At 43.3% G+C, this 12102-nt stretch overlaps 1 protein-coding gene across 1 annotated transcript in view; it reads left to right on the top strand.

Annotated features, from left to right (window-relative positions):
- Positions 1–869: 869 nt before the first annotated feature.
- Positions 870–12102, top strand: part of LOC104628231 (sodium/potassium-transporting ATPase subunit beta-1-interacting protein 2) — a gene marked incomplete at its 5' end in the record, with an annotated part of 18918 nt that continues 7685 nt past the window's right edge. The window contains one exon of the mRNA XM_010296744.1: positions 870–930. Within this exon, the coding sequence (XP_010295046.1) occupies positions 870–930 (61 nt within the window). The remainder of the gene's footprint in view (positions 931–12102) is intronic.

The raw sequence follows: 12102 nt of genomic DNA, 5'->3' as shown, positions 1-12102 counted from the left end.
TTCTGTTGCTTCTGGAGTAACTTCACAGCAATGACAGAACTTGGTGGAGGGACTAGCAGAGGACTCGTGATATTTGGCCAATGGCATGTATGATATTGGCCATTTATTCCCTTTTTTTGTTTTTTCAGGTGATAGAGTAAGATAAACAATATGCCATGGTAGTCGAGAACCATTCTGGATCTTCATTTTCTTTAAATCCTGTTGCTCCTGTTTACAATTCACTTCTGGGCATGGTCTGAGGAAAGGAATGAAGGGAAGGAGATATGAATTTGCCAGCTGCAACATGAGACTCTGATGTAAACACATCCAGACCTACTCAAAGTGCTAACTATATCTTGAGGCTTGGGGACTATTGCAGATACCGGAACAAGTCCCACTAATCCACAGCCCTAATTTCCAGTGATAAAATATCACTAAAAGGCCAGTTTACAAGTGCACTGAATTCATCCTCGATTTAGCTGGCATGGTTCTGCTAAAAAAAAGTTCTGCTAGAGGGTTGGGTTTTGTTGTATAACAAATCTGATTTTGACAGAAATATTTACGTTTTCAGTGGATAAAAGTCCATCTGTACAACAACCCATTTGGTTTTCTGATTTTCAATAATTAAAAAGGAGCCAATTTAGTAACAAAAAAAATGTTGATCTATTTTTGGAAGTTTTATTGAAGGGTATGTTTTTCAAGAAAGATGCAAAATTCCCCTGACTACTCCCAATTAAAATTACCAACCTGTTGGGAAAAATTATCATTACCTCATCAAACAGAGTCTGGCAATTTTTTTTATTTCTGTTTTTGTTGTTGCTTTTCTAAAACCAGCTCTTGTTTTTCTATTGTATTTGCTTTACATCTAATGCTATTACATTTTGTTTCAGCTGGCGGGCTTCATCTATGCCTGTTATGTTGTGAAATGTATTACTGAAGAAGAGGACAGCTGTAAGTACTAAAGCTTCATTACATACAAAATGAATTCTTTTTTTTTAAATCACCCCTCCACTATGCTGGCTCTTGCTGACTACAACCTAAATGCCTTATTATGCTGTAGCCAGAACACGCTTTCTGCCCATCCTTCTTGATCTAAAATTTGCAAATGCCTGAAAGACAAAGGAGTCATGAAATGTAGCTTAAAAAAATACATATTCCTTTCTTCTGAAAAGATCATTGCAGGGGTTTTTTTTCCTTACAGCTTATCTTAAGACATAAAATTAAAAAAAAGCAAATTCCCAATTGGTAAATACAAGCCTTTATTTATTTTTTTATTCCAGATTGTTATTAACTATCTTCACAGTAATTGCTTACCACTGAGTGTATAGTTCTTCTGTGTTGACTTGTGTGTTGGCTTGTAAAAGCACTTCTGGCAAAATAATAGCTTTAGATCCTTGCAGGACCTTCATTTATGAGAGGTGAAACCATGGAGCTCCTCTTTGTTCTTGCTGCTCCCAGGATGCAATTACAAGAAGCAAAATGATTTCATATAGATGTATGTTTGTGTTTCTTCTGCTTATTTATTTCAATAGAAGCCTGTTGAGCAGAATTTGCTCTTATTACATGCTATGGAGTCAAGCCATTTCATTTTTTCTCTACTTTAACCTTGATTCTTTAAAATGGGCCACTGCAGCTTTTCAGTACATCTTGGGATTCATACTAAAGCACTTTAGAAACAAGTATCAGAACTGCATGTAACTTTGATAAAATATACATGAATCCTAGAGAGAGCTCTGCAACAGGAAGCTAAAGTGTTTTTATTTGATTGAGAGTACTGCTAGGGCTGGTGGGGGTTCCTTTGTGTGTTCTCCTGCGTAGAAAATAGCTGCAACCCTATAATCTATTGGCAATACAGTGCCACTCCGAGTCGTCAAGGAGAGATTTAGAGCCAAAATCAAACCACACTTCGAAAGTCTTTCTGACTATGCTCATTTCAGTTGCCTCTGTTTTCTGTGTTCCTGGCAAGGAAGGCATAAGAGTAAAACGATTTCGGGACAGGTGTGTGGAGCAGGGGTATGTCAGAAATAGGTCTTGTCATTTTAGGGAAGGACCCAGTCATATCTGCGTTCTCCTACTCTCCCATTAAATGCATTCACTATCCACGGAGCAGGAGGAGAGTGATTCCTTGCCCCTCAAATGAAATCCCATTTAATATCATTTGCCCTCTCCTCTAAGGGCTTAAATCTTTTTTCACTCTTCTGTAATGCTTTAGGGCATGATACAAGTAAGAAGCGAGGAAGGGACTTGTGACTTGGCTCACCAAACGAGCACAGAAGTTGGAGCACGTTTGAGAGATTTCTCCTGTGGTCTGTAAAGCAGCATTCCTGGCAGCGAAGCGCTCTGGCCAATATGGTGTTGTTTTCTGCTCACTGCAGTGGGAGCTCCCTGTTGTTCAGAAGCCACAGATCGTCATGCTTCTTTGAACCTTTTCTTGCCATTGTCTTGCCTATTTTGAGGCTTTCATTACTTTGCTAGTACACCCCGGCCAGGCCTCCTCTTCCAGCCAGCGAGCCATCTTACTCATCTGTGAGCATCTCTCTGAGGTACCGGGGCAAATCCAAGCCCAGCGCAATGAAGCCAGGGTAAGCTCAGGCACCGCAGCTTCACCTCCAGTGAAGTTTGGAAGCAGGGCTGGAAAAAAAGAGAAAAAGGGAGCTTCTGTGGGTGAGTCATCCCAATGCTGTCATAATGCTCAAATCGGATTTGGGCCCCTCAAGGTATCATAAAATTAAAACAGCTTTAATTTCTACTGAGAGGCTACATTTAGCAGAGAGTAAAAACTATTCTAGTTGTGTCTCTGCTCAGACATCCACTCAGACATGCATCAAGCGCTCACTGTGACAGCCAGGGACTGCAGTCCATACAGATACCTACTGCTCAGGTTTAAGTTTAGATTCTTTTATTTCCATTTAGATAGGTTTTCTCACCTTTTCCCTCCCTTTTGGCAGCACATCCATCTACCCCACTCCTCTGAGAAGTGTTGTATCCCTTATGGATGCCATGTTATTTAGTATTTATACTGCAGAGGAGGATGCCTAAGCATAACTTCCTCAATACGTTCATGGATGGGGTCATCTCATGCAGACCGAGTGAATGTGAAGGAGAAAAGCTTTCAGAAAAAGTGGAATATGTCCCAGAGCCATTGCTAGACCTTCCTGCATATGCAAGTCTTCGGTCCTGAGGTCACTCCAGATCCACTAGCTGTGTTTCTCTTCTCATAGTGTCTCCTCTTCCATTTTTTCAGTTCCTCACCCCTGCATGCTTGCTATGCAACCTCTGCCGTACAGAAGGATGAGGACATTCCTCCTGCCCACGATGTACTCCTTCCCCCAGACTTGCTAAGCATCTAGCAGCGCAGAAAAAGGCTTTACGCTGCCGCCCACCATCCATACCTAGTAAGGCTGAGCTCATGTTTGCATGCACGTTGGCAGCTGGTGTCCCTCTGTGCGCTAAAAATATGTCAGCTGTGAAAGATCCTCTGGTAAAAGCAGTCACCACAAAGGATCTCTTCCACACCACTGCCCTGCTTTCCCAGCTTCTGAAGTGGTCCGTAAAGAGCAACAGAGGGACACTGCCATCTTCTTACCCGCCTCTATATTCACACTCATCACAGGAGAAATCCGGATCTCTGGTTTTCAGGACACACTCATGCCTGTGAAAGCGGGATGCCTTACTGCCAGTCACAGAGGACCATAAGGATAACTATATTGGTCACATCAAACAGGCTTTTAGCCACAAGTCCTCTCTGATGAGACAGAGTCAACAGAAAAAGCCTTTTGCTTCTCACGATGGACATGGTGAACACCCATACACTCAATTCCATTTCTTCTGCTTTGCTAACGGGACATGGGAGCAACAGGAGCGGAGCAAAAAAGGCAGGAACACTGAACCTGTCAGGAGTGGGCAGCAAGGCATGAAACTAGAGAAAAAGTCATGCAACATCTAAGAGCCAGAAAGGGGCCTGTTCCAGATTTTAACCAGAGGAACATATCAACACTGTTCTGGAGCAGAGAAGGTGCCTCATCTTCTGTTGGCACAGAGCCTCAGCTGCAGAAACACAATCAAGTTGCTCTTAAGCTGCTTCAGCTGAATTAGCTTTGCTCTCAGAGTAATTGGAACAAGCTGAAAGAATTACTATTTCTCCATTCTTTATACAGATTTTATTAAGAGAACACATCAGCAAGGGTAGAATTAAGCAAACATTTCACTAAGATTAACCTGCTGTAACCTCACTGAAGGATTAGGAATGGAGCAATACTCTGATCAAATCAGGGTCATAACTAGGGCTGAATCAGCAAGTCTAGAGGTTTTAATTACTCACACACCAAATAAATCCGGCGGAAGGCCCCCTAAATCAAAGCACAAGTCTGCACTACCTTTCCTGAGAACGATCTGCTTTGGGTTAATTCTGTATCAAGGATTAAAGAGGAAGCTGCTTTCCCTCCCGGTACAGTCCCAAGCGGCGCTTTAACGCTGGGTGTACGGGGGCCCAACTGCAACACCCATCTCCAAGGGTCAGACAAGGGTGGCTTCTCTTGGCAGTGGTTTGTGGCTCCCAAAGATCCCTTCCGCATCCCGTTCCTTGCGGCTGCGTAGGGAGAAGGAACGTTGAGGCTTGGAGCGCCTCGGCTCTCCGCCTGAGGAAGACGAGGGAGGACGGGTGGGCAGCAGGGCTGCTGCCGACTCAACGCTTTCCTCTTCGCTGCTGCCACTGGTATGCCTCAGCCATCGTCTTTCTTACCTCATTAGCATTATTAGCTGCAGCAATTAAAAATAAAGCATGAAAATGTCAGCAACGATCATTACTTGGAGGCATTCAACGGCTGTAAACTTATCGGAGCTCCTCATTTGTTTTCCAAAATCGTATTAGGCCTGCATTTTTCAAAGGCTGCACATTATTTTTAATAACATTGAAATGCTCTTTTAATGTGCATTTCCTCACTAGCAATTTGGCTCCCTGCTATAAGTTGTTACTGCCTTACTAAAGGAAAATTCAATGTATTTTTGAAAATGTTATTAAATATACAGATGTTTTGTGGAAAACCTTGGAATGCAAGCGATAAAGCAGCATCCTCCTGGGGCTTTTTGTCTGTAAGCAATTAAAAAAGAAACCTGGGTTACTGAAGTGGGGGTTCTGCACTCGCCTTGCAGGTTCTGTTGGAAGGGGACTGGCTGGTTATTAGGCGGACGGCTTTGGCTGGGAAGGAACCCCAGCCTAGTGTTAATGACCAGTTCAGCCCGTGTCCCACAGAGAAATCCTATTCCAGAAGGCTCCCTTGCAGACCCAGACAGGGAGAGGAAACAGCGTTTACCTGCCATAACACAATGGCAAGGCAATCGGAGAATAAATGCGGCCTGCCCGACCGTTCCCTGAATACCATGAGGTGCCACCTTTGCACTGTCTCACATGACCAGGGATCCAGCTTGCACACACACTCTCTCCTTTCCTCTTGGCACTGCTTCCAGGTAAACTGCAGAGCAGAAGAAATTGCAACTGGGTTAAATAAATTTTTGCTGCATATTCCCTTGAGCCCAGCTTTTGGGGATGTCTGGCACAGAAGTAAATCTCTAGCTAACCCTTTAAAATTATTTCACAGGCCCCATAAAAGCTTGAATTCAAGATTCTATTTGAATTACTGAAAACGCTCAGGAAGACAATACCCCAGATAGAGGATATCTACTGGTGAGCAATACAGCATAGCAATTATGAGCCAATAAATTCAGTGCCAAGCAATAATCCACTCTGGGATCCTAGGCCTGACCTGGGAAGTCATAAAGGTGATGACAAAGATTTTCTTTAAAAAGACAATATTAAATTCATTAGGTGTGAGAGCTGAGAAATTTTGACAAACTTATGGGATAGGTAGGAAAGCCTTTTATTTTTAGCTCTCTTACAGGCTGCCTTCCACCTCTGAGCAGGTTATTTATCCTCTCCATACTTCTGTTTCCCGTATTTAAAATGGGAAATAATGACAGGGACAAACTACAGGCGTATTGCTTCATAACTTTGAGCTTCTGGGGTTAAAGGCACTACTGAAGTGCAGAATATGATCAGGGATAACTTTATTTCTGTGCCAAATGTTTTTCACAATCTGCCTAGCAAGACATTACAGAGAATAATACCTTGGCTTTCTTCCCTACTTAAAAATCTCTAAAACAAAGACAAAGAGAAACTGGTAGCAAATGTTCGGCGATTAATTCTGCTTCTTTATTTCCCTTCCCATTTTCTGGTGAATATGGCTGTAAATTCTGAGACTACCAGGACAGGAGAAAAGATAGGAAGAAAACAGAAACTAAGGCTGAGGAAGATGGCTGGAGATGACTGCAACCATCATCTTTCTGCATCAAGGCTGGTCTTGAATGCATCCCTGGAGGTTGTTGTCCTGGGCAGCCTGGCAGGTCTCATCCCCTCCAGCGGGCAGGTGACACCACAGCTGCAGTGTAAGCTGCAGCCCTGACAACGCAGCGTGACCTGTTATGCTTGTGTTACACAACACAAGATAGGAGGTACCAGGTCTATCCAGCCCAATATCCAATATCCAGCAACAAAGAACATCTGACGCTTACTTCCATATCTATTTGCCGTATAGGCGTGTAAGAACACAGCAAGTTTGTTGTTCCCCAAAAATCCTGACCGTACTTTGCAGTTCAGGGACTTCCTTAGCCAGAAATGGTCTCGTTGTATTTCATTGCCCACAATGATCTTTTCTTCCTGAAAGTGTACTCCTGTGTTTGAACTAAGCACACTTTTATCAAACACAGCCTCCCGGGAGAAGGAGTTCCAGCACCTCAGCTATACATTTTGTTAGTTTTGCACCTACCTACCATTTGTGTAATGTGTCCTGCGTCTTTCTCTGGAAAACAGCAGTCATTCCATCTTCACCTTTTCCATCTTCACCTGTTCCATGCTGCCACAGGTTTTATAGACCGTCTTCAGCTGCCTCCCTCAGACTATGTGGGAATATTGCAGAAATTGTGATCATTTTTTGGTAGGTGAGAGAGGGTTTCTGCATCTTCAAACCCTTTACATCATTGAATAATAGAAGTGGAACCTGTCATATCATGAGGAGAAACACATTTGCATTTTTGGGCCCCTCACGGATGCCACAAAAAGTCAAGGATGGTATTCATATCACACAGCTACAGATACATGGATTTAGGCCTGCAGTTTAAAGTAACAATTAAGATTTCCACCACAGTCGATGGAGGCAGGGATGTAACTCTAAAGAGTAATTTGCCATACCCATAGTAGACACCTCTCTCACAACAGGGTGAATCACTGGTTTGACTTGTCTGGTTAATGCTAAGGACAGCCTAGGCAGTCTGAGGAGGGAATATAGGAGCAAATAAGCATAGGAACAAATACAAGCCAGTATTTAAAATACAATTGTTCAACTGTTGAACGGGCCATTCATGAATGAGAATTCACTACCAGGCTACAAAAGCTGAAGCTTGGTTTTGCTCAGCTGCACTGTCCAATTTACAGCCCGTGGCTAAATTAGTTTTTTCCATTTACTTGTTTCATTTAGTGTGGTGACTGCTATGTGAACTAAGTAAATCAAAGGGAGGGAAATGGGATGCTTTCAGCTGTCAGGATGCTGATGGAAGCTCCAAGGGAGGGAAGCCTTTGAAATCCCATGGTACTACCTCATGCTTGTCATCCTAAAGAGAGCTGTCCTGGAGAGCCACAGTGCCACCAGGAACATTTAGGAAATTCCCTGAGATGCCTGTACAACATCAACCTTCTGCATATATCAATAGCTGGTTCCTGTGTCAATATATCCAGCCATGTCCTGTCTTGGAAGGGACCTTTCGCAGAGCAGAAGGATGGTGTTGAGCATCTCATTCTCACCAGCACAGAGCACAGGCGTGTTCGCTGGTTAGAAAGGACAGGCTGAAAATATCTGAGCTGCAGAGTGCGAGGCTGAAGAGCAGGGGAAAAGCCTATGGCAGGAAGATACGAGAACTGAAACCAGTTGCATCTGAGATGCAAGTGGACCTGAGCAGTCCAAGGTGTCATAGGGCTTGGCAGACGTTACACAGCCTGGGCTGTGATGATCTGGCACTGCGCTGCAGAGAAAGAAACAAACTTAAAGCTCAGAGGAGGTGCAGTTTGTTTAAATAATAGCAAGTAATTAGTCTGAAGACAAAATCAGTGATGGCATTTTATAATTACAATTAATTTAAAGGTTAATTTCCTTTGGTGCTAAAATCTTATTTAAAACATTTACCAGGAAAGGAAATTAGGATGTTACTATCTAGATGCATGGAATGCTTCTGGGAATCTATGCCTATTATCACTAGAAAATTAGGTTAGACTCAAAGTGGGAATTTCAATTCATTTTAGTGTATAATAGATGGTGGTCAGGGCCTTGAGTCAGAAGGGTTGCTTAGGGTAGACTGTATGATTTGCATTTTCTTTGTTTGTGGGATTAATTGCAAATGTTTCCAACAAAAGGGTTGGGTTTATACATGAACAAGCTTGACATGAAAAGAAAATTGGTTATGGATTGCTGCCTTCGTAACTAATGAAGTTGATGTTCAAGGAATCCCTAGGAGACAGGGCTGTGGTATGAGGCAAATATATAAATAAAATCACACGGGGGGAAATGGTGGTATTGCTGGTTCCATCTATGATAATTTCTCTTCTCCCTCACTGTCTTCCCTGCCACTCCCCTTGCATCCATCACCGCTTCCTGTGGGGACTGTCAACCTCAAGTTTAAAAAATGTCTAAATAACATAATATAGAGCTTGAAGGAAGTAACATTTCCATTCCAGCAGATCCTCACAATGGGATACTGCTTAATAAAATCAATGCATTGTAACAGCCAGGGGGATATATTTACCTTGCATTTTTTCTTTTTTAACTATTCACCACCCACGTTTTATCTTTTCAAGAAAGACAAGTTGCAGAAGTATTGGAAAAGATCCACACATGTGAAAAGGGAACAAAGAGTTGACATCTCTCTTACAAAGAAAGATACATTTCATTCCAAAACATTTTGAAAATATTACTTGCCTTGAATTGTTTCAGGAGAGGAACACGAAGTCCAGATCATGACACTACATCCCACGCGGTTGCATCAAACTGGTAGCAGAAATGAGGTAGTAACTAGTGGCTGTTCTGAGAACAAAAGCCACAGATGATGTGAAGAGATGCTCAGGCTCTTGCCGCAGCTGAATAGGATATGGTCTTCCTGGCCATGGAAGTGTTTTGACATTTAAAAATAAACACAACTCATATTCAAAATCAGGAAAAATCAACAAAATCTGAGACTCTCCACAAGCTGAAAATTGCATGGAAAATGGTTTCAGGCAGACCGCCATGTTTTGCTTTGATGCCAGTGAAAGACTTCATTTTGATGCGAGTCATTTATTGCTGCTTTGTGCTGAATGTGCAGGGCAGGCTTTGGAGGAAGGCCCTCCTGCACTGTGCCCAGGGGAGCATCTCCTGCTTCGCCCTGATGGAGGGAGGGCAACTCGGACCCCCTTGAAGCGGAGGCGGAGGAGCAGCCCGCAGGCAGTCGTGTGTGGTTCCTGGCCCCCTTCCCCACCCTGGTTTCCCGGCCTCTGAGGGTGCCTGACTGCCCTTCAGGGGTTCAGCCAAAACTATTGGGTGTAACAGAGCGGGTCCTGGCCAGCCAAGCTCAATCTGGACTGAAGGACAGCAACATCTCTGAGAGGAGCAGTGATGACCTGCTGTGGGTGGACTAGATTCTGTCCTGAAAAGGACACTTGCCCACAGCCTTAGTGTCTTCCCCACTGAGACAGTCAACATGAGCTCCTCGCAGTTTCCTACATGCCTGGGATGTAGCTTTGTACTAAATTATTTTTATCAGCATGCCTTCTGTTAAATTTTGCCTTATTACTTTTCCTTTTAAATATCTAGATAGGTCTTCATTAGCATTGGATTGTTAACTTTCATAGATTTGGGCCTTAATTCTCCACTTTGTTGCACCTACTAATGACTCTTATTCTAATTTATTAGTGTGGTGGTCACACTTGGAGGCCACTGCCCCAGGCATTGTCTTTTTCCTCCTTTTTTCTTTTTTCCTCTCTTTATTGCTTGCCCCTAGCAATGATCTGGCTAAGAACAATTTTTCCTAATGATTCATTTGATAACTTCTATGATAATTAAGTCTACCCACATTTTCTTTAACTCCTAGAATGATTTGTCAGTCAAAAACTATTTCAGGGCTGTATTTTTTTGCTCAGTACTCAAGCATGAAAATTTGAAAGCAAATGGCTATTATCCAGCAGTGTCCAGGTCTGTGAGTTTAGAAAAATAATATATTCTTCAGACTATTAAAGTTCTCATAGCTAAGTGGAGGTCTTCTACAGACTCTTTACTGCGCATCAGACAAGCCCCACTGCAAGCTTGGACAAGCCTTGCAAAGCCTTGCAGGGGTCAAGCAGCAGCCTACCTGACTACAACCCTATTTTCAGGTCCGTAAGATTGACAGGTGGCTTGCTGCATTTATCAATCAGATATAAAAGGCAGCACTGACCATTCCAGTGCACTATATCTCATTGCTACAGCTATGCTCCAGCCATTTCATCCCAGCCTCCGGCTTGTGTTCCTTCCTGCCCTACCCCTGGTCCCTGTTTCTGCCTTCAGCTGCCAAAGCCTGACTCATGCTGCCCAGCCCTTGCTTGGTGACTCCTGGCTGCTTTCCTCCTGGCTCCTTTCCACTCAGCCATGACCCTGGTTACCGCCTCCCTGACACAGTTTCTGGTGCTGGCCAGCCCCGTGCTTAAAAAAAATATAAACTCAATAACACCAAAGTGTTATTAAGCACAAATCTTTATTGCAGTGCCGGACACATGGGGGATATCTCCTCCTAACATGTGTGCCTTAAAACAAAAGTTCATCCTTTATATACCTTAAAGACATGAATATTCACACACTTTCTGAGAAACCTCTGCCTCCCTGCCTATCTACTACATTTACATAATGCTGGCGTTGCAAAACTACACTACGCATGCACGGGGGTCTCGGGTGGTCGTCAGTGGTCGTTTGGGGAGTTACCCCCTACTCCTTTTTCCTTTTTATGGTCACAGGTCTCCTGAGGATAGTTTCTGCTCCTTGGTTGGTTGTCTCTTCTGCTCTTCAGCCAAGCGGTTTTTTCTTATCATCCTTTGAGCACTCCTGCTAGGATGTTTCTATTCTGAAGATTAAGATATCTTCTCTCTACTCATTAATCTCTCAGTCCTTGCTCTTAACTCTTTTTTGTTTTGGCTTCATGAGGCCTCTTGGTTCTACCCGCATGCTTTCCTTGTGAGTAACTGTTTACACATAACTGAAATGTTAGCATTGAGGCAAGTGTAGCCTAAGGACTATGAGAGTAGGCTGTTAAACACAATCACACAGTCATTAGGCCAAAGAAATCTGTACAAAAGCCAAACCAACCATGCAATCAACAATCCTCCAGAAAGTACACACAACTACAAAAGGACATTTACAAAGCCCACACCTGATTAATTATACATGCTAAAATAAACTCGTAACTGTCCCAGGTCCTTGTTTCACCTGCCTTGCTGAGGCATTGCTTCAGAGCATACTCTTCCTCACCTCCTGTCCTGAGGCTCTGCCGCTGGCCAGACCCCTTCTCCACCTAGGAATCTGAGATGCATTTTAGCTTCTCTAATTTCTGGACCCTCAGCATCATTCATCTTGGTGTTTTCTGCTGGATACAACCACGATCTGGGCTCACCTTGAATGCAACATCCGCATTCCTGTTTGGTCCTAATTGCAAGGAGTGCCAGGCTCAGATCCCTGTCAGTACTTCTGTACGGGTGGTGGCACCAGCTGGTGCTCATCAGATTTCACAAACCTGCATCTTATCTCAGAAGGACTGACCAAAGAATTAGCCAGGGAATCAACAGCAACAGAGACAGAAGATGCTGCAAGCCCTTATCCAACAATAGGTGTGATAGGAGGAGAAAAATCTGGAAGCTGCTGTGAAGCAAAAAATTACAGAGTTATTTTGACTATTATAAAAGTAAACAACATGGAAATAGTAGCAATGGGGCAGAATCTGAGCTGAGAAACTTTACTGAAATTCATGAAAGGGTTTCCCTTTGCTGCTCCTGTGGACATCGTAGGGCTCAGGAAGGACATG

This window comes from Phaethon lepturus, unplaced genomic scaffold, assembly GCF_000687285.1.
Source record: "Phaethon lepturus isolate BGI_N335 unplaced genomic scaffold, ASM68728v1 scaffold6051, whole genome shotgun sequence".
Lineage (NCBI taxonomy): Eukaryota > Metazoa > Chordata > Aves > Phaethontiformes > Phaethontidae > Phaethon > Phaethon lepturus.
The sequence above is the reverse complement of the archived record's forward strand: the minus strand, read 5'-3'. Positions and strand labels throughout refer to the sequence as shown.